The 22,422-nt window shown below is 42.0% G+C and overlaps 1 protein-coding gene and 1 pseudogene across 8 annotated transcripts in view; both read right to left on the bottom strand.

Annotated features, from left to right (window-relative positions):
• The window catches only part of ITSN1 (intersectin 1), a 216,731-nt gene that overhangs the window by 128,432 nt on the left and 65,877 nt on the right, over positions 1 to 22,422 (bottom strand). For 6 of the 8 annotated variants that reach the window (XR_004288351.1, XM_032354042.1, XM_032354053.1 and 3 more), the window contains exons 2-5: positions 17,959 to 18,018; positions 15,279 to 15,371; positions 13,792 to 13,855; positions 2,679 to 2,839 (exon numbers count right to left, since the gene is read on the bottom strand). Coding sequence is in view for 5 of the 8 variants with exons in the window: in XM_032354042.1 (XP_032209933.1) it covers positions 2,679 to 2,839; positions 13,792 to 13,855; positions 15,279 to 15,371; positions 17,959 to 17,986 (346 nt within the window). In the remaining 3 variants the exon portion in view is untranslated. Of the gene's footprint in view, positions 1 to 2,124; positions 2,185 to 2,678; positions 2,840 to 13,791; positions 13,856 to 15,278; positions 15,372 to 17,958; positions 18,019 to 22,422 lie in introns of those variants that run through there. The other 2 variants (XM_032354065.1, XM_032354072.1) reach the window with 2 other exon arrangements.
• On the bottom strand, positions 21,201 to 21,311 carry LOC116581164 (annotated as a pseudogene).

Genomic DNA, 22,422 nt, shown 5'->3' with positions numbered 1-22,422 from the left:
GTGTCTAGAGAGGCTCCACCTCCCTTTTTAGAAATGTGGTCTTAAGCCAACTGTTCACCTTCGTGTGACCTCGGTTCTCTCATTCATGTAACAGGGCTAATAATTTCTGCAGTTACAGTTACTGTTGTGACCAAATAAAATACAATACCTGAAGGTATAATATGTAAAAGGGCCAGGAAATGCCTGGCCACATAATTTTTACTATTAACTAGAAAGTAATGATCCTAGTAACAAATGATTTTCTTTTCGAATAGCCACATAAGTAGTGTAAAAAAAAAAAAATTATCCTGGGTTAAGCTGAGAGGTAGAACTAGAAATACTAGCAAAGGTCAGGTGTTTTGAGCAAAGCTAAGCAAAAACCTGGTTAGGACACAACGTACTTTTAACTTCTCTCATGTTCTGCCATTCCCTGGTGATTTGCCTCTTGGAAATAATTTACTGAGGATGCTGATGTGACGAAAAGGAGAGGGCGGAAGGGCGGAAAGGCAGTGGAGGAGCCCCGGGCAGGAGCTCAGAATGGGGAATGGGGGCTCAGAAATTCCAGGTTCCAGGGGTGCCTGGCTGGCTCAGTGGGTTAAAGCCTCTGCTTTCGGCTCAGGTCATGATCCCAGCGTCCTGGGATCAAGCCCCGCATCGGGCTCTCTGTTCCGCGGAGAGCCTGCTTCCTCCTCTCTCTCTGCCTGCCTCTCTGCCTACTTGTGATCTCTGTCTGTCAAATAAATAAATAAAATCTTAAAAAAAAAAAAAAAGAAAGAAAGAAATTCCACGCTCCCTTGGAGGAAGGGGCAGCTTACTTAAGTGGCAGTAAACCCCTTGGGCAAGCGAGGCCGCAACCTCATGGAAATAAAGCAGCAGTGACTCCAGAGTTGAAAGTCCTGCTGCAGAATGGAATAAGAGAAGACATATTAAATGTTAGAGGGAGAGTCACTGACCCCTGGGTTTGAGGGAAAAAGAGGAAATGGGATGCCTCAGGTTATTCGACTCTCTGCCCCCCTGAGGTATCTTCTTGCAGCACCGGAAGGGAAGCCAAAAGAAAACCAAATACCCTTTAGCTGTTTTAACCCACAGGTCCTGACCAAAGGTTGGCTATAAGGACCTTCGGGGAATTCAGAACCATCTGTCCTTCAATAAGGTGGCCGGCTAAGGGCTGAGGGCTGCAATCACACAATGGACAAAGCCAACCAGGGCCCTGGTCACGTGGAGAGGACAAGCCGTCCTGCACCTCCGCTCTTCCTAGCTTTTGCTCCTGTGTGATTTCCTGAGTTTCTCTTTTCTTCTCTTGGATCCCTGGATCCTTGCCTGACCCCAAACCTGCACCCTTCCCTTTATGACCACAAGTCTTGTGATTAAACATCACCAAAACAAAGGCAATGCACAGTTTGTTTTTAAGAGTAAATCTATTCAGTAAAACCACAGTTATGTCTTTATCTCAGCTTATCCTTAATTATATCAGAGACAACCTGCACTGCTACTTTGGACTGCCCCCTTCCAAACCTACTTCACCGGATCACCTGTCATCCGATGCATTAGGAGGAAGAAAGGGAAACTCTAGCCACAACTTCTGTGTTTTGTTAAAACTGTCTAAGAACTTTCTCATGAATCAGATATTAGATCTGATTACTGTAATCTTTAAAGTCTAGGGTGAGAGCAGAAGAAATCAGAACTCTTGGTGATCTTAGTCAATTAATTCCTGATTAGTTTTTAAGAAAAACACCTGGTTAAGAGGTATCTTTTCATGGAGCTGTGTTTTTAGCTGAGATACTGTTTATTTCGTCCTGCTTACTTTGTTCCAAGGAAGACTTTAATGGGGCCAGTTTCTCAATACTATGAATTTAAAAATATATTGCTAGATACCATTATCCAAAGGAGCTGTTTGTGTGCTGGGGAAAATGAAGCCAAAAGGAAGCATGTGGCATTGTCAAGGGTCAAAGATGTCGTAAGGGCAATGAAAAGAAAATGCAGCGGTAGACCGCAAGTGTATGTGTTTTGCCCCAACAGGCTGAACCTTTGCTTTCGTTTTGTTTACTAGCACCTGTTAAAAAGAAAACCACAGGAACCAAATGGTGTCACTCAGACCAAGTCACCAAACCTGGGACTTAATACCAAACTAATGGCAGAGTCAACCTCTCCCAGCAACGCGGCCTCATTAGGCAGTCAGTCATGAATTTTCGGATCAGGACCAGTGAGGTCAGCTGTCCTATCCGCCCTCTTCATCCCCTAAAGGAAGATGAGGTAATTGACCTGATAAGACTCACCCCCCCCCCACCTATCCCTCCAGGGAAAATGATCTAGCCAGGTACATTCCTTTCTTTTCTTTTGCTAACAGCTTTCTTGCCCCACCCTCCCTCCTGGAAAACTTTCCACTTCCGACAACCTCTCTGAGCTCCCCTCTAGTGGCTCCACAGGTGGCTACCCCTTCAGGAACCGCTTAATAAAACCAATTACAACTTCAAATCTACTCAGGTGAACTTCTGTTCTTTAACACATGCTAGGGTTCAAATGTAAACATGGTCTTCTCCTCCAGCATTATCTGCCTGCACAGGACCAGGACCATCATTTTTCGGACAGAACTGCCTCCTAGAATACCACAAGGCTACAAAGAGAAAAGGGGAAAAAGAAGAAAAAGTATTTTTAAGGTCTACAATGAAATATAGGAACCAAGTCCATTTCAGACTTACCAAAGGCTGGTGTGCTAGAAATAGCAACGGGTTGCTGTTTCATGACAGGGGGAAGTGAGGAAGGGAGTTGATACCCTTGCAGCTTGAGTTTGATGAGTTTCATAGCTATGGAAAACTCGACTTGATCCATTCGTCCATCATTGTTCATATCAGCTAGCGCCCTGCAAACCAACATCAAGGGCGAAGAATGACTCTGACCATAAAAGGGCCATTCCTAAACCACCCTTCCTACCCACACCAGTCAGCTACCTTCATCCTGGGGCAAACAAAAGAGAAGAAAACCAAGCAGACCAAATGGAACCCAAACTTGTTGACCAAGCTACAGGGAGTAACCTGGGAATACTGGCAAGGCTTTGTATAAAAGTAAAATACTTTCTACTGTGTTATGCTTTACTTAAAGGAAACAGGAGGTAATTTTCAGTCTGAATGCCAGGATATGTACTTTGGATATCAAATGGGATTCTTTTGGAGATGGGGAAAATGTTCTAGAATTGGATAGTGGCCATGATTGCACAACTCTGTGAACACACTAAAAACCAGTGAATTATACATTTAAAAGGGTGAATTTTGTAGTGTAAATTATGTCATAATAAAGATGTTAGGGGAAGGGGCACCTGGCTGGCTCTGGGTCCTGAGTTCATGCTCCACGTTTCCCCTAAAAAGATGTCCGGGGGGAAAATGTCAGAAAACGGAGTTTATTTCTACAGATACTCGTCTAGACAGCACCAACTCCTCTGTGGGGTTCTACCAACCTTCCCATGAAGACTATGCTACGATATAGTTCTACAACCTTTAAAGCTGCAAATATTAAATGAGCTTACACATTTAAAAATGGCTCAGGGGGCGCCTGGGTTGCTCAGTCATGAACCGTCTACCTTTGGCTCAGGTCATGATCCCAGGATCCTGGGATCCAGGCCCACACTGGGCTCCCTACTCAGCGGGAAGCCTGCTTCTCCCTCGCCCACTCCCGCTGCTTGTGTTCCCTCTCTCTGTGTGTCTTTCTCTGTCAAATAAATAAATAAATATTTTTTTTAAATGGAACTCAGAAATGGTCAAGTGTAACTTGCAATGAGTGTTTTCCTCCCCAGGATTTCATTTTTTTTTTTTAATTTAATTTTAGTAGATTTGACAATGCTATGTTCAGTTTCGGTGCAATGAGCTTTAATGCATATTCTCTCAAATAAGCTTAATAAGCAAAAAAGGTTTTTGCAAGGGGGAACGACTTTCATGCAAACCACAACTGTGCATCTTGACAATTAACCTCTTTTTAAATTTTTAAAATTAACACATAATGTATTATTTGATTCGGGGGTACAGATCTGTGATCATCAGTCTTATACAACTGTACCCAGCAGTCACCACAGCACATACCCTCCCCAATGTCTGTCACCCAGCTTCTCCATTCCCCCCACCTCCGGCTCCCTTCCAGCAGACCTCAGTTTGTTTCCTAAGATTAAGTCTCTTATGGTTTGTCTCCCTCTCTGGTTCCATCTTGTTTCAGTTTTCAACTCTTCTGCCTGAAAAATGTTCATCCCTTTGGGTACCTGGGTGGCTCAGTCAGGTAAGTGCGTGCCTGCCTTTGGCTCAGGTCTTGAGCTCAAGGACACACTGGGCTCCAGGCTCACCAGGAAGCCTGCTTCTCCCTCTCCTCCCTGTTCATGCTCTCTCGTTATCTGGATCACTCGCTCTCTCAAATAAATACATAAAATCTTAAAAAAAAAAAATTCATCCAGATTTCATTTCTTTTAGTCTAGATATTAAAAATGTTAAGAGGGCACCTGGGTGGCTCAGTGGGTTAAGCCTCTGCCTTCAGCTGGGGTCAGGATCTCAGGGTCCTGGGATCTATCCAGCATTGGGCTCTGTTCACCAGGGAGCCTGCTTCCCCCACCCCATCCGCCTCTCTGTCTACTTGTGATCTCTCTTGCTGTCAAATAGATGAATAAAATCTTTCAAAAGAAAAAAATAAATAAATAAAAATAAAAATGTTAAGATGATTTATTTTTTAAAAAGCAATCTACTTTATTTGAAAAAACAAATTATAAGAACAGCTACTCCCAATTAAATTGCCACCACTAGCCATCTTTTAAATGATCCACATCTACATAAGTGTCCAAAAAAGACAATTAAGTTTCACAGAAAATTATCCTGTATTGCTGGAGTTAACTCAAGGAATGAAAACATAAAACACAATGAGAAGAATGACATACAGTAAAGATTAAAAATCTCTAAAAGTTGTTAAGAGTCAACACTCTTCTTTTGTGAAGTAAGAAAAAGGGATGCCGGGGTGGCTCAGTGGGTTAAGCCTCTGCCTTCGGCTCAGGTCACGATCTCAGGGTCCTGGGATCGAGCCCCGCATTGGGCTCCCTGTTCAGTGGGAAGCCTGCTTCTCCCTCTCCCTCTGCCTCTGCCTGGGGCTCCCCCTGGTTGGGCTGTTAAATAAATGAATAAAATCTTAAAAAAAAAAAAGAAAGAAAGAAAGAAAGAAAAAGTAAGAAAAAGTCATCAAAGTGGAAGATGGGCTACAGAAGCCATGTTTATGCCTCAGGTGGGAGCAGACCTCGGCTCTCCTGCAGTCTGTGATCCCCTTCTGCAAACCCCACCAGTGGAGTCCGAATTCCACTCACCTACCGAGAGCCTGAGGGTCATTCTGCACATGGATCTTGGTCACCTGAATTCGTACATGAACTGATCACTCATACCCTTTGTTAATAAGTTTTCTGAGGGACTATGTGTCTTTTTCTTGTCAGTTTATAAGAGACTGCTGTATGTGAGGTCTTTGCTGCCAAATTTATCTCTCAATTGTTTAGTTTTTAAAATTTATCATTGGTCTGTGCATAATATCGTTACTGTAAGAAATTCTGTTTTTATACCATATGATTTCACTTACACGTGGAATCCAAAAAACAAACTGAACAAACAAAATTAAACGGTAACAGACTCATAAATGTCAGGCACTGTTACACGCTTGAAACTAACATAATACAACTTTTATGAACTAATCCAGCCTCTTCTCATGGAACTAAGAAATATTTTTGCTGTATATTAAATATTCACATGAAGTGACCTATTTCTGGATTAACAATTCCCAGTCCAATATGACAGTCATCTGATCAAACTCACTCCATGGTACAGTCTGGTATCTGGGAAGACTTTTCCTTTCTTGGGGTGTCTGGGTGGCTCAGTCGGTTAAGTGTCCGACTCTGGATTTTGGCTCAGATCACGATCTCAAGGTCGTGGGATGACGCCCCACGTTGGGCTCCCCACTCAGCGCGGCATCTGCTTGTCCGTCTCCCTCCGGTCCTCCCGCCACTAGCTCTCTACTCTCTCACTCGGTCTCTCCCAAATAAACAAATAAATAAATAAAATCTGAAAAAAGGATTTTGTTTGGCTATTCACAGATGTTTGTTTTCTTCCCTAGGAATGTTAAGATCATTGATCTATTCTACAAACAACCCTACGGGGAACCAAGTTGCCACTGCATTAAAGAGCCCACCAAAGACAATAGCATCATCTGTTCAAATTTACAAACATTTCCTTTAATAAGATTAGATCACTTTGGGGGTACCTGGGTGGGTAAGTCACTTAACTGTCAATTAAGCACCAGACTCTTGATTTTGGCTCAGGTCACGATCTCAGGGTCATGGAATGGAGCCCAGTGTGGGACTCCCCACTTAGCAGGGAGCCTGCTTGAGATTTTCTCTCTCAATCTCCCTCTGTCCCTGCTCCTCCACACTCTCTCTGTCTCTTTTTTAAAATAAATGAGTAATAAATCTGTTTTTAAAAAGGATTGATCAGGGGCGCCTGGGTGGCTCAGTGGGTTAAGCCTCTGCCTTCGGTTCAGGTCATGATTTCAGGGTCCTGGGATCAAGCCCCGCATCGGGCTCTCTGCTCAGCAGGGAGCCTGCTTTCCCCTCTCTCTCTGCCTGCTGCTCTGCCTACTTGTGATCTCTCTCTCTCTCTGTCAAATAAATAAAATAAAATAAAAAGTCCTTAAAAAAAAATAAAAAGGATTGATCACTTTTTTTATGTAAGCAATTGCTTTTTGTAATTTTTTAAAAGATTTTATTGATTGATTTACTGAATGAGAGAGAGAACGCAAACAGGGAAGGGGCAGAGACAGGAGAGAGAGAGAATCTCAAGCAGGCTCTACACTGAGCCCAGAGTCCCACGCAGGGCTCGTTCCCAGAACCCTGAGATCATGAACCGATTTGAAACCAAGAGTCAGACACTTATAACTGACTGAGCCACCTAGGCGCCCCAGTTACTTTTCTTATTAAATGTGTTCTTAGAGGAGTTTTACCATGCCATCACTATTTTAAATGGAACACTTGCCCATTTCTGTATTTTTTTTTTTTTTAGGTTTTATTTATTTATTTGACAGAGAGAGAGAGATCACAAGTAGGCAGAGAGAGAGAGGGAGAAGCAGGCTCCCTGCTGAGCAGAGAGCCCGATGCGGGGCTTGATCCCAGGACCCTGAGACCATGATCTGAGCTGACGGCAGAGGTTTAACCCAGTGAGCCACCCAGGCGCCCCCCGTTTCTGTATTTCAGTGCTTACTTCCAACACAGAAAAATTCTGCTTTCAATAATCATTTATGCTATAATCAGCTATCTTACCAAACTTCTACAAGTATTATTTTTTTAACCTACAATCGCTTAGGTTATAGCTAACTATACTATTGCATAACTAGCAAAAAGAGTTAACTTTTGTTTCCAATATTTATACACTTCCTTTTTTTTGGTTGGTCTTACTGAGTGTAGACATCATTGAATGTGTGAACATCCCCTAAGTTCTGGGCTGTAGTGTTTCACTGTTTAAATTTTGGTAGCGATCTTTAGAACCTAACATATTTAAAAAGTTTCCTTTCTACATATTAGGTATGGGATGTGTGTGTGTGTGTGTGTGTGTGCGTGTGTGTGTTTTAACATCAAATGCCTACTCAGCATCTGCTGATCGGATCACACTTCCTTTCATCTGTTGCTATAATACTGAGAGAATGCCTTAACTCTGCACCAAACTGGCACTCATGGCATAAACTCAAGTTGGTCATAATTTTAAATATATTGTGGAATTCTATTTGCTATCATTTTGTTTTGATTTTTGCATCTATATTCATAATTGAGACGGTCTCTGCCTTATTTTTGTAACTATCTTTCAGGTTTTATAAAAGAAGTTAAATAAGTAAAATGAGAGGATCAACCTTCCTTCTTTTGTTAAGTTTTTCTAAAAAGATACTCAGCTATATTAGATGTGTCTCAGGGAAAAGAAAAACTTGCCAACGATCAACATCAACATGCACGCTTAAAAAAAAAAAAAAATCAAGCAGAGAGATTCTCACTCCCTATCCCCAACACCGCAGCCCCCCAAACACATTTTTCTAAAGAGAAACAAATATCCAATGTGGGATAACGACTAGTTGGAGAAGAGACCTGTCCCCTAAGAGTTGAATTAGAAGAATGTCGTGTTTCTAAAAGCCTTCCACTGAATACCTCAGTGGGAGAGGAGAGGAGACATGTAATTCTCAAGGTCCTGGTGCTTGACCTTAAGCCACCCACCAAAATCCCACATTTATTTTGAGAATCTTGCGTGATTTTTTCTTAAAACCTTTTTCTCCTCAACTAACAGAATGTAAGTGTTGGGACTCACTGGTAGTGATAACTCAAAGGGCTTTATGCAAACACAGTAGTTATTTCTACAAAGCTCAGCTTTTTCCCCAACCCCTCTTCCCCAGTGAAAAAGCTGGAACTCTGGAAGACCTGAAATTCTATTTCTGGAGGTTTCTCTGCCCAAAAAGAACACCTCTGTTCTGCCTTCCACTTTCATCTCCCATCTACAGTACACTCATTTCTAATAATGCCCCTGAAAGATAAACTAAAAGCCTAGGAATCTGAAAATTAAATTTAAAAAACCTCCAAAGTGAAAAAATACATATGCAAAAAACAAGCTTAGGTCAAACAATAGCTGTTTATGACTCTTAAAAATGAACTAATCTTGGGGCGCCTGGGTGGCTCAGTGGTTAAGCCTCTACCTTCGGCTCAGGTCACGATCTCAGTGTCCTGGGATCAAGACCGGCATCGGGCTCTCTGCTCAGTGGGGAGCCTGCTTCCCCCCTTCTCTCTGCCTGCCTCTCTGCCTGTCTCTCTGCCTACTTGTGATCTCGGTCTGTCAAATAAATAAATAAAATCTTAAAAAAAAAAATGAATTAATCTTAAATACGCAGCACACATACGTAGCAACAGGCAGGGCAGAGATGAGAAGGGGACCACAGGTATGCTGATGCCTTAAGGGAAAAACAAACCACGTATCCCTCTATGCACTGGAGGTAGGAAAAAGTGCTCCAACTCCAAATGAAGGGAAATCTGGCAACATCTACAGAACTACCCAGGCCTTTACTCTTGGACCTAGCAAATGCACTCATAGAAATTTACTCTGAAGATACACCAGCAATATAAAAATATTTATGCTTTAGTTCATTCACTGGTACATTATTAGAAATAACTGTAACACACACACACACACACAAAGAGACTGGCTGGATATACTGAAGGTGTTATCTTCTACAATGAGTACTATGTAACTGTAGGAAAAAAAAAAAACAAAAACAGAGAAAGGCATCTCTAGGGAATGATACCAGTGATTTCCAGAATGTGTTAAGTAAGAAAAGTGAGGAACAAAAGAACATTTGAAGGCGGTAACCTTTAAAATAAGAAGAAAGAGGAAATAATTAAAATATTATTACGGTATTATGAAGTTGCTGTTTTTTCCAGAAGGATGATAAGAAACTAATTCAGGGCATAGGGACAAAGTGCTGGCACGGGAAGGGACACCTCTCTCCGTGCTCCCATTTACAGTGTTGGCTTTTGGAACCTTGTTAATGTGTGCCCTACTCAGAAATAGAATTAAGTCCACAATTCACAAAAAAGGAGATCCCTAAAGCAAATAAAAAAGGGAAGCCTGTGGTAGGAGCAGGTGGGCAGAGGGAACTACTCTGCATGAGTGGTCAGGAAGTACTTCTCTGAAACCAGAAGGGTAATCAGCCAGCAAGGGGCATTACAGATTACTGGAGGAGGAAATACCAAGTGCGATGCCCCAGAGGCAAGGAGGAACCTGGTGCATTTCAACAGAGAGAAGGTCAGTGAAACTGGGATACAGAAATTGAGGAAGAGAGAGGCACAAAATAAGAGAAGAGGAAAATAGACGAGGGTCAGCTCGGGTTGGGACTTGGAGCCTAGATAGAACTTTCGGGTTTTCTTCTCAATGGGGAGCTTATAATGGATTTACTTTTTCCAAAGAGAGTGTGGGCACTGTACGAAGAAGGAAATCTAAAGGGGGAAGTATGAGAAAGACTCCAGTAGACAGTAGCAATGGAGACAGAAAGAAATGGCCAGAATGGGGACAAAGTCTGTAAATGGAACCAAAAGATGTGTTGATGGGCTGAAGGCGTACGGTGAGGAAAAGAGAGGCACCAAGCGTGGCTCCCAGCAGCTGGACAGATGCCTGATGCCATGCGCTGAGGATGGAGGGGATGAGGGATGGAGGCAAGGGGAACAGGAGTCCAGGATGCCTTTTTGGGGAGGGGATGAATTTGGCAAACTGATCTCGTTGAGGGCTGAAGGTTCTTCTGCCATATGCACAGAAGTGTCCGAAGAAACTAGATGTTGTACAGCTGGTGGCCCTCACCCACGCCCCATCCTTAAACAGATCACCGAGCTCTTCTCGTCTTTGCCTTTATGTCTCTGGATCCTGCCTTCTATCTCAGGGCCCGTGCCCCGGTGGGCCTCCCTCCCCCTCATTTCTCTCCCTAGCAGCCTCTAATCTCCATCTCTGTGGCCCCCACTGCCTCTGATGCCAAAGCCTTCTTCATTCAGCCTCTTTTTATTTCCTGGACCCACAAGGCTCCTTCCTGTCCATCCCCCTCCGCTTTCTCTCTTCCTTCTGCACATTAGGCCAAGGTTGAACAACGTTAAGTATCCGAAGTTGCCAAAAGGATACAGGATATTTGCCAGTTTCCTTTCAGTTCCTTATTAGTAAGACAATTTCTAGGAAGTTATACCATCTTTGGCCACTGTTACGCTTTGGCATTATACCCACTGACTTGACTCCATCCTCTGGAAATTCAGGTCTTCCTGTGTTACTAACTAGAAAGCAGACTGGAAAGATAAGCAGCCCCAAAGAATCAGTAGGTTACAGTTTAAAAGTTCTCAAACTAGGGGAGCCTGGGTGGTGTAGCCACCCAGGTTAAGCTTCCAACATTTGATCTCTTCTTGGGTCTTGATCTCAGGGTCATGACTTCAAGCCCTGCATAGGAGCCCACTTAAAAAAAAGGAGAGACAGATCAATGTCCCAAACTAGCTACATGGAATACAGCATCTACCTGGAACAAAACTGTCCAGGGTGTGTAACACATGTATCACTCATGGATCCACACCGAGGAAAATAATGCCCAGATAGAGATGATTACAATCCCTAACTCTCAATCCGGTACTTTCTTCTTCCCCAAATGACTGACAAAGAGACTGCCCAAACCTTCAGACTCCAACCCAACCCTCCTTCTACCAAAAGGGTCACTGGCCTTCCCTGGGACCGCACCAGAAAAACTGTGAGAGAACACAAGATGAGCACAGAGACAGGGAGTGAAAACTATTTCACTGGATCAGCTGTTATTATTTATACATTTAAAAGCCTAACTCTGGGGGTGCCTGCGAGGTTCAGTGGGTTAAAGCCTCTGCCTTTGGCTCAGGTCGTGATCTCAGGGTCCTGGGATCAAGCCCTGCACTGGGCTCTCTGCTTGGCAGGGAGACTGCTTCCTCCTCTCTCTGAGTGCTTCTCTGCCTACTTGTGATCTCTGTCAAATAAATGAATAAAATCTAAAAAAAAAAAAAAAATTTTTTTTAGAGGGAAAAAAAGTGAAATGTACTAGATGATACTTTATTTTTCCATTATACTTATTATCATGTGACACTTTTTATACTGCTCTTAACTATACCCTTTCACCAGACTGTAATTGCTAGGAAAGCATGGATTTTGTCTGTTCTGTTCACTGCTGCATCCCAAGCACCTTCAACAGTCACTGCTCCACAGAAGATATTCAATAAGTATTTTTCCACTGCTGAATGAATAAATGTTAAGTGAGATTTTCCAGAAGCAGATATGCATCATAAAACTGCTTCTCGAATGAATATTCATAAATTGGGAATATGACATAAAAGCAGAATTCAAGGGAAGATGTAATGCCTGTGAAAGGAAGGTGCTAGTGAGTGACCTTGACTGCTGGTGCGAAATACAATCATATACCAGAACGCAAAGCAAAAGAAAGCTTCTTAAAAGGAAAATAGATGTCACGCGTCTCTCGAATTTAACTCAGGCACTTAACTGCCAGGTCAGTGCCCCTGTTCTCGCTCCCCTGTCCCCCACCATCCCACCTCTTTATTTTAAAAGCAATTCCAAAAACCTGGGTTATGTGCCATTCCCAGCTCAAAGCAGATCAGAAGAGCGAGCGAGAAGGGCATCATGGAAGCAGCTAACTGGAAGAGACGGTCTGGCAGCCAATATGCTGACAACCGGGAAACGGAACATAAAGCAGACACCCAAAAAAGCACAGGAGTCTGGTATCATTTAGTTTCAATTCAAATTTATCTGTATACAAATATATCTATATTTCCCATGAGTTTTTTGCTATTCAGAACACAGTGAATGATTTTCATACTGATGACACTGGTAATCAAGCTTGGACCACATTCTGCAGACTCTGCTTGAAGGCCACAAGGGATTAGTCAATCTTTATTAATTTCCATTATACTATTAAGAAAGGTCGATCATGGGGCGCCCGGGTGACTCAGTGGGTTAAGCCTCTGCCTTCGGCTCAGGTCATGATCTCAGGGCCCTGGGATGGAGCCCCGCATCGGGCTCTCTGCTCAGTGGGGAGCCTGCTTCCCCCTCTCTCTGCCTGCCTCTCTGCCTACCTGTGATCTCTCTGTCAAATGAATAAATAAAATCTTAAAAAAAATAAAAATAAAAGGTTGATCATTTCAGGGGACAGGCAATTATAATTGAATTATATAATAATTATATATATAATTATAATTTAATTATATAATAATTATATATATAATTATAATACAATTATATAAATAAATATAATAAATTGGACGATTTAGTTATGGGGACTCCCCAGTCCCTGATGATGACAGCGGTACCATTTTGTTTTGTTTTGAGGGTCTATTACATACTGGGCCCCATACTACATCCCTTATCTACAGTTTTTTATACAGTCCTTTATATACTGATTTTTTCAACAATCTTATTGGGAAAATATATCTGCCCATTTTCTAGATTAAAAAACAGAGGTCAGAGAGGATGAATACATGCTCAAAGGACGAAGACCGAATGTCGTGCAGCTGGGATCAAACACAGGTGGGTGACTACAAATCCTGTCGTCTTTCTACTACACAGCCAGCCAGCCCCACAACACCAATAAAGCCTGGAAATGAACTATGTGAGGACTGCACGGGGCGAGGAAACCGGGACGTCTCACAACAGACCTCAGCATGGCATGACCAAAGTCATAACCCTAAAATCCAAAATATCTGCCTCTCTTTTTTATTGTCCCTTTTTGTCCTATACGTTCAAAGGACTGAATGCTAATTGGTGATAGTTAATCAAGGAATTCAACAGTATTTATTATGCACTGACCTTGTACAACACTATCATAAATACAAGGTAAGGCTGTTTCACTACTGGCCCTCAAATATTTTCCTCACCTTGTGGTCATGAAAGATGGAGAACCATTGCACTATAGAGCAAGAAATGTGGGACATGCAGATGAGTATGGACAAGGGCGATAAAGCTAGAACAAATTCATGAGAAAATATCAAAATGTCAATTTCTCCACTGGAAATTCAGTTTTTTGACAGCGCTATCCTGCAAATGTCATCACTTTTCCTTTTATTCTTTTAATGTTCCATAGGAAAAGATACTTTTCAGAAGTATTCTCTGGTAAAAAGTCGTAGAGTATGTCAGACTAGAGATTTATGTTTCCTTCGAGATCTAAAGAACCCATATTACTGGAATATTTTATTTTACCTCCTTCTGCTTCTGTGACGTTCCAACTTACCATATCTGTGCTAAAACAGGTTGAGGTAACCCAGACTGAAAAAAAAAGTTTCTAGCTTGATCACCTGTAAATTAAATAGAAAAAGTTTCAGAAAAAACAGCTGACAGATATCTTCTTACAAGAAAATTGCAAGAATAGGAGGCTAGTAGTTCTGCAAATATTGACTTAAATATATGCTAAAAGCCACATGGTCAATCTATAAGCAAAAGCAGAATGAATCCATCAGATTGACGAGTTCACTACTTAAAACTTTAAAAATTCATCTCAAAAAAAGGGCCTAATAAGTGTAGGCATAGACTGTCCACTCTAATCGGCTATTAAGTAAGATGGGACAGCTACACATACAACAAAGGCCATCTACAGGAATCCTCAAGAAACCGATGACCCACTCTTCTCCTTTTCAAAGTTCCCTGTGACTCTTATTATCTACACGTCAAACGGTTGGTGCTTCTGGAATACATTTATGGGGAAAAAGTAAAAATGACTACAAGAGTCATATCAACAATTAAGAATTAATAGTTTAGGGCGCCTGGGTGGCGAAGTTGGTTGGACGACTGCCTTCGGCTCAGGTCATGATCCTGGAGTCCCGGGATCGAGTCCCGCATCGGGCTCCCAGCTCCATGGGGAGTCTGCTTCTCCCTCTGACCTTCTCCTCGCTCATGTTCTCTCTCACTGTCTCTCTCTCAAATAAATAAATAAAATCTTTAAAAAAAAAAAAAAGAATTAATAGTTTAAAGAGAACTGTGGCGCGCACACACACACACACACACACACACACACAAAGTCCCCAGGAAATCTAGATCCCATGTTTCCTAAAGCTATCTCCGAAAGAATAACCAAACAGAAAAGATAAGAGGAAACGCAGGGGCACCTGGGGGGCTCAGTCAGTTCAGCAACTGACTCTTGGTTTCAGCTGGGGTCATGATCTCAGGGTCCTGGATCAGCCCCCACGTCAGCCTCCGTGCTCAGCACAGAGTCTGCTTTTCCCACTCTCTCCTCCTCCCCCCTCCCTCCGTCATGAGCACATGAATAAAGAAATAAGTAAATATTTAGGGGAAAAAAAAGAAAGAAAGAAAGAAAGAGCAAAGTACAAAAGGAACTTTAGGGATACAGCACAAGAGAATTCTGTTATTGTTGTTGTTGTTTTTAAATATTCAGAATCTGTTCATTTATTTACATTTCCCATACCAGTTCAAGGCCAAAATTAAACAAGCATTTTACACTGCTTTACTATTTAAGAGAATATGGTTCACTGACCTTTACCAATTCCCATCAGTGATATGCCCAAAACAAGTGGCTTGACATCCACAAAGGGGTGCAAACAGGTTTGAATGCAGTAGAGAGAAAGCAACTGAAAAAATACAGGCCCAAGACAAAGGCAGATGTCCTCTGTGTCATATGTGCCCACCTTAGCTTTGCATAACAGATTTTCCACAGATAGAAGCACTAATGATAAATAAAAATGTAAAAATATGGATTCCAATTACCAGTAATAAATCCAGATATTGGCTTTAAACTATGGAACTGTTGATCATGCTTTGCTCTTTCCTCTACAGTTATGGCCCAAATATCCAGGCTGCCTGGAATCCAAAGAAAAGACAAATTAGTCAATGTAAAAAGAATACCAAAGTGCTCACATGCACTATTTCCCTCGTACTTCCAGATTCTTTCCCATTATGTTATCAATAATCTCGTTAATTGGGGCACCTGGGTGGCTCAGTGGGTTAAAGCCTCTGCTTTTGGCTCAGGTCATGATCCCAGGGTCCTAGGATCGAGCCTCACATTGGGCTCTCTGCTCAGCAGGGAGCCTGCTTCCTCCTCTCTCTCTCTGCCTGCCTCTCTGCCTACTTGTGATCTCTGTCTGTCAAATAAATAAATAAAATCTTAAAAAATAGTAATAATAATAATCTCATTAATTAACATCTCTTTATCCTTGGAAGTTATGCATACAAGTTAGAAAATTAAAACAGGCCATAATAAGAAAGATACTGGGACAAATTCTTTTTTTTTTTTTTAAATCTTGTCCCATAATCTTATAGCTAGCAGGACTGTATAAGACACAAGTTAACAGTCATTTATTTACATAAGCTCAAGCAACAAACCAATTTAAAACTATATTTTCAGGTGTTTTAAATGTCATGAGAACGTTACGCACAAAGCGTAGTTTCATAATTCATATCACAAATGATTCCATGAAAATCTTTTTGGAGTGACAAAAATATTGAAATACTGGATTGTAGTGATGATTACACAACTCTGTAAAAAGTTACGAAAAGTCACTGCATTGTACAGTTAAAATGGGTGAATTTCATGCTATGTAAACTATACCTTAATAAAGACGCGTTTGAAAACAGGTATCCTGGAAAAACACAAAGGCAAACTGAAGAGAACGGGATTTGGGTTCTCCTTCAGTTTTAGCTCTAAGACTGACCAGATGCCCCTTCACTTCTGAGATCCTCCTCACTTTCGTCCTAGGTCTCCTCAGTGTCTTCAAAATAACTGTAGCTTTATACATAGATGGAAGACCGTCCAAAGTTCAGATGCTCCCAAAAGGTGAGAACAGGCAATACAGATGTTCATACAAAACACCAATGTGACTGGCACAAAAGCAAAATGTCGTAACGTCACCCCTCCCCTCTCTATGTCGTCTGGTCGGACAGTGACAGGAAAGGTGGGATCCAGTCAGTTGCTGGAAACATAATTACTGGCCACTTCCTATGTGCCAGGCACTGTGTCAGGCATCGGAGACACTGTAGTGACTGAAACAGACATGATCCCTTCACTCAGAGGCCTGTAATCCTGCAACTCCTCCTGCCTTGTTGAAATCGTCCCTAGAACGATGAACTAAAGCAAAAGCAAAAACACAACAAAACACAAACCTGCCCCGTAACTAAGAAGAGGGACAAAAAAAGAGTTTAGAGGGTTCTGTACTGGAAATCCGCAGGGACCTCAACGAATGTGATCAGAGGGGTGGTGATTCGTGCCTCACTCCCCTTATGACTAGTCAGACAATTGCCAAAAGGAAGCCATAATAACGGCAACCTCTCTTTAAACAAAACAAAACAAAATAAAATAAAAACCGAGCCAGTAAGCAAAATATTTAACACTTTCATCATAATATTGGGAATATAACCTAAAAAAAAAAAAAAACCAAAACTCTACTTTATGCAGATTAATATGTTTTAAGCAGATAAAATAAAACAAACAAAAATGTCCTGCTTCCAATTCAAGTTTTGGGAAAAGTACAGAATAAATGATCCAGTTACTTCGACGAATACAATTGTGAAGAGAGAACAGTGAAAGGCAGAAGGGGCACGTGAACTGAGCGCGATGTCTGGACCCTGATAGGATCCAACAAACCATAACAAAAAAAGATCTGAAGACTGTCAGGGAAATTCTAACACTGCCTTGATAGATGAGGATATTAACGAATTATCAAGAATTTTATAGGTATGACAATGGTATCATAATTTTATAAGTATGACAATGGTATCATAATTATGTCTTTGAAAGCGTTCACATCATTCAGAAACACACGCTAAAATATTTGTGGATGATATGCGATGATGCCCGGGAGTTGCTTCCAAGGAATCCAGAAGAAACAATATTAAAAATAGGGTTCAGAGGGGCACCTGGCTGGCTCAGTGGGTTAAGCATCTGCCTTGGGCTCAGGTGGTGACCCTGGGGTGCCGGGATAGAGTCCTGAGTCCTGCTCTGTGGGGAGTCTGCTTCTCTCTGCCCCTCCCTCCTGCTCTGCTTTCTCTCCTTATCGCTCTCTCAAATAAATAAATAAATTTTTAAAAAATATTTTATTTATTTGACAGACAGAGGTCACAAGTAGGCAGAGAGAGAGGAAGGGAAGCAGGTACCCCACCAAGCAGAGAGCCCAACGTGGGGCTTGATCCCAGGACCCTGAGATCATGACCTGAGCCAAAGGCAGAGGCTGTAACCCACTGAGCCACCCAGGCGCCCCTAAATAAATAAAATCTTAAAAAAAAAAAAAAAAATAGGGTCTCAGGGCGCCTGGCTGGCTCAGCAGATAAAGCATGTGACTCTTGATCTCAGGGTCACTGGGCATGGTGCCTCATAAAAGAAAAAAAAAAAATAGGGAAGAAAAAAGAAAAAGGTCTCGAATACATTAAAAGAGAAAAATGTTTGAAAACTTACCTCCAAAAGGTGTTGGAAACTGAGCCATGGTTCTGTCACTTTTACCTTGCTAATCGACGCCTGTAATTGAAATACAACATTTAAGTTTCTGAAAACCTCATTTCTTATATACTTATAAACACACTAACACGCTGGCTTTAATGATCGGAACTGGCAGCAGTGCCAACGCTGGGGGACAGCACTGCACATCAGAGTCACGACCAAGGGGTTCATTCATTCACTCTCCGCAGCTTCTTAGCGCCAGGTCCAAGGAGGGGCCCTGGGGAACGTGGACGTGAGACTCTCCTGAAACTAGGATTTTAGTGGGGGGAGTGACACCAGCAGCTCAGGACAGCATGTTTCATCACTACCAGTGGGTTGTTACTCTTTAAATACATGCTTTCTCCCCATCTACACAACCCGCCCATCTGCTTGGTGGCCTCAACACTGGCTTCTTTAAATGAGCACGTAGTACACGCTGCACACTCATAGGAGCTTTATAGCTCTTTATCCCTTCACTGTCACAGCCCTATGACACAGGTGAGACGCACGGGTTACTTCCATGCCCGTATTACAGAGCAAGAAAACGAGAATCAGAGAGGTGAAGTGATTCGAGCAATACCACACATTTGGCGACAGAGCTGGATTTGAACAGGGCCAGCAGACCCCAGAGCCTGCATTCTACCCCCGAGAAACACGGCCAATTTGGCGAAAGCCTGTAAACAATGTCTACTGCACTAACACCCGTCCAGAATACCAGACACAAGCCCAAGGCTCCAAAATCCCCACCAGGCATTCTTTGTTCAAGAACAGGCGATGTGAAACCAACCCCAGCATCTTCCCCAACAAAAATAATCCACAATAAGCACCATCCTTACACTTAACAACACGGCAGATGCCTACAGTTAAAAATGAGTACTAAATATTCATACACGGAACAATTTAAACACATTTAGATTTTTAAAATGACAGTCCCCTGCCCTAATACTCTTCAATTTTACATTCCAACCTGTCCGTGGATTTTTTTCCCCCAACTATTGTATTTTTAAACTTCCAAGAGCTCTTCCTTGTTCTCAACTCTTCTGTCCTGCTACTCTGTCCTTTCTTTTAATAATACATCTTTTACTCTCCTGAGCTTTTTATTAACCTGGGAAGGGGGCAGGAAGGGAGTATGTTGCTCTTTCGTTGTCTTGGTTCTTACAGTTGTCTCCTTTTTTGTTTGTTGGCTGATTGTTTGTTTTGGGTCTCTCTCACTTTTGAGGCTTTCCTCCTCTCTCTGGTGATCCCTGGCTGCTCCTTCATATTAAAGAGTAAGGCACTAAAAAAGCAGGCCTGGGTGCCAGGTGTGTTGACAGATGGGCTTCTGCACGCGATGGTCAGATGTGCCCAGTCACATTTCACTGGGCCACCTCCAAACGTCAGTATGCACAGGTCTCTTCGCGGGAGCCATTCCGTTTGCCCGACAGAAGGGTACAGGGAGGGTGCTGGCTTTTGCGGGGTGCGGGGAGAGATGAGGGGGCAGAAAAGAAAGGACGACGTGAAGTGGCCTACACTTCCATTTGTACGCTAGCACGTACACCCTTTATCTTCAGCCCCAAGCTTCACCCTTCAGGTATGCAGGCTCTGTGGGTTTACGTAAAACAGGGCTAAAGAAGTCACCTCTCTGCTGGGGATGCAGGTGAAGACATTCCCAAAGATCTGGATACAAGATTTTATTTGTTTATTTGACAGTGAGAGATCAAAAGTAGGCAGAAAGGCAGGAAGAGAGAGAGGGGGAAGCAGGCTCCCTGCTGAGCAGAGAGCCCGATGTAGGGCTCGATCCCGGGAACCTGAGACCGTGACCTGAGCCAAAGGCAGAGGCTTAACCCACTGAGCCACCCTGGCGCCCCTGGATACAGATTTTTAAAGAACTTCCATTTCAGCTGCAGAACCGACCTCGGTCTTTGGCAGCCACCAAACACTCTGAAGCCTGTCAAGACATTCCTGGGGCCAGCTGACTTGTCCTCCATGTTCATCAGGCCTCTGTAGGCACTACGTTGCACTTTTCTCTGAACTCAGTTACCATTCTATTCACTCCTTGGGTCAGAAAATTCTTTTTTTTTTTTTTAAAGATTTTATTTATTTATTTGACAGAGAGATTACAGGTAGGCAAAGAGGCAGGCAGAGAAGGGGAAGTAGGCTCCCTGCTGAGCAGAGAGTCCAATGTGGGGCTCCATCCCAGGACCCTGAGATCATGACCTAAGCCAAAATCAAGAGTCACATGCTCAACTGACTGCATCACCGAAGTGCCCCAATAATTTTCCAGAAAATTTTAATGTGTTTCATCTCACTTAATCTTCATAATGCTCTTTAAACGGACAGATCACACCTGTTTTTTGCTGAATTTACAAAAGCAGTAAGCTCTCGTTTTTAAAACCACAGTAAGGCAAGGGGCACCTGGGTGGCTCAGTGGGTTAAGTCGCTGCCTTCAGCTCAGGTCATTATCCCAGGGTCCTGGGATCAAGCCCTGCATGGGGCTCTCTGCTCAGAAGGGAGCCTGCTTCCCTCTCTCTCTCTCTCTGCCTGCCTCTCTGCCTACTTGTGATCTCTCTCTGTCAAATAAATAAATAAAATCTTAAAAAAAAAAACCGACCATAGTAAGGCAAATAAAACATAAGAAAACATTCTGTTCTGTTCTACTTTCCTTCTATACTATTTACTGCTAAATAAAGAAAAGAAATTGATTTAATCGATCTTCTTGGTACCCAGCCACTTTAACTTTACTATGTTTTCTTATTGGGTCTAAGTCTCTCAGATGAGTCTTTCTGGTTTTCTAGATCTACATTCTCTGGGAATGAAGAATTTAAGCTTACATTATGTGCCCAAACCAATAAAGCTAAGCTATTTAATAGCTGGGACTCCAGGAACTTTTATATTTTCCCTGTCATGCTGATGGTTTTGGCATTTCATAACCAATGAAATAGGTTCTGAATAGTTATGTTTGCTGTTGTGTTTTGGTAAATACCTTTTAAGACATTTAGGCAGTTTCCTATTATTTTTATTTGACTTGAAATTTTCATTACAAATGGCTGCTTAATTTGTTCAGAGGCTTTGAGTATTTAGTAAGATGATCATGTATTTCATTTTTAAGTTGCAGACTATAGTGACATAGTTCCTAATACAAATTATCCTAGAATGTATGTAATAAACCCAGCTCAGATACGCCTGTTATTCTTTTACTACATAACCACATCCAATTTGCTCATATTTTCTTCAGAATTTTTGCTTAGGGAAGTGTTCTACATAATTCTACACAACAGAGAATTGAGAGAAAAGAGCAATAATCATGCCTCGGATAAACCTCATTGGCTACAATACTGCCACTGCGCAAAGCTTAGAATCGAGAGAAAATAGATGTATTTCTATCTTACTATGAATTTCCCCAATGATCTTTTAAAAAGGTATAATACATTTAACAGATCAAGAAATACATGTAAATGTAAAGATTTAACAGTTAAAAGGCCCCAAGAAAAAATAATTTTAAGGGTGTGTTTGAACTAACCTTCAAGGAACAAATAATTCCTTTTACTAAAACCATTTCACAGAGAAAGATCAAATATTCCTCAATTCGGGTTAAGAAATTAGCATCATCAATACTAAACCGTAACTAGGAAAGCATAAACTATGGTCACTTTTCTGTAGATATAGTAATTATATACCTCAGTTTAAATGTTTTACAGCTATTCTAAGAGTCACACAGTCTGGCAAAGCAGAACAACTCCTATGGTCCAAAGCACACCAATCATCAGCAGCTCCTTGCAAAACATTTTAAGAGTATTTGCTGTTCACCGTCCTTCCTAGAATTCAGGAAATAATTCCCCACCCTCTGTGAACCTCTTCCGCAAAAGCATTCACCTGTTACGAGCAACGTTAGACAAAATTTGTCTTCTGACCCTTCTAACCTCCCTCTCTGCTTCCCCTTCATCTGACATCCATGAGTGACCAGGGGATGCACTGTAACCCAGCGTACGCCCCACACTTGTGAACTAACGCCCTTCTCTCTCTTTCCTCCCAGTTCCGTAATTGTCACTGGTCTCAGCTGGATCTCAGAGAAACTAAGCGACGGAGGTATGAAGATGAGGTACCTTCCAGACTTATTAACACAAAAGCCTAAATGCTGTTTGAAGGATAAGAATATTGGAATAGTCCCCCACACACTTCCTTTCACCACAGGGGCTTCAAATACCATCCACAAATGGGTTCTGCTCAGTTCCTAGGGAACCCCAGACAAAAGCAGTAACACACAAAAGCAGCAAATGGGCCAAACCTTGCAATCCCTCCTTCTTTTCAGTTCTACGCTGCACAGACAAATCATAGTGATAACATATTGGTTCAAGGTATTTTGTTCCTACTTTGAATATACTGGTTGTATGTTATTACTGTAATTTGAAAAAATAAAAGAATTTGTAAAACAAAAAAAAAGAAAGAAAATATCACATATGCAAG

This window comes from Mustela erminea, chromosome 1 (genome assembly GCF_009829155.1).
Source record: "Mustela erminea isolate mMusErm1 chromosome 1, mMusErm1.Pri, whole genome shotgun sequence".
NCBI classification, from domain to species: domain Eukaryota; kingdom Metazoa; phylum Chordata; class Mammalia; order Carnivora; family Mustelidae; genus Mustela; species Mustela erminea.
Note: the sequence above shows the minus strand (reverse complement) of the source record. Positions and strands in the feature narration are given on the sequence as shown.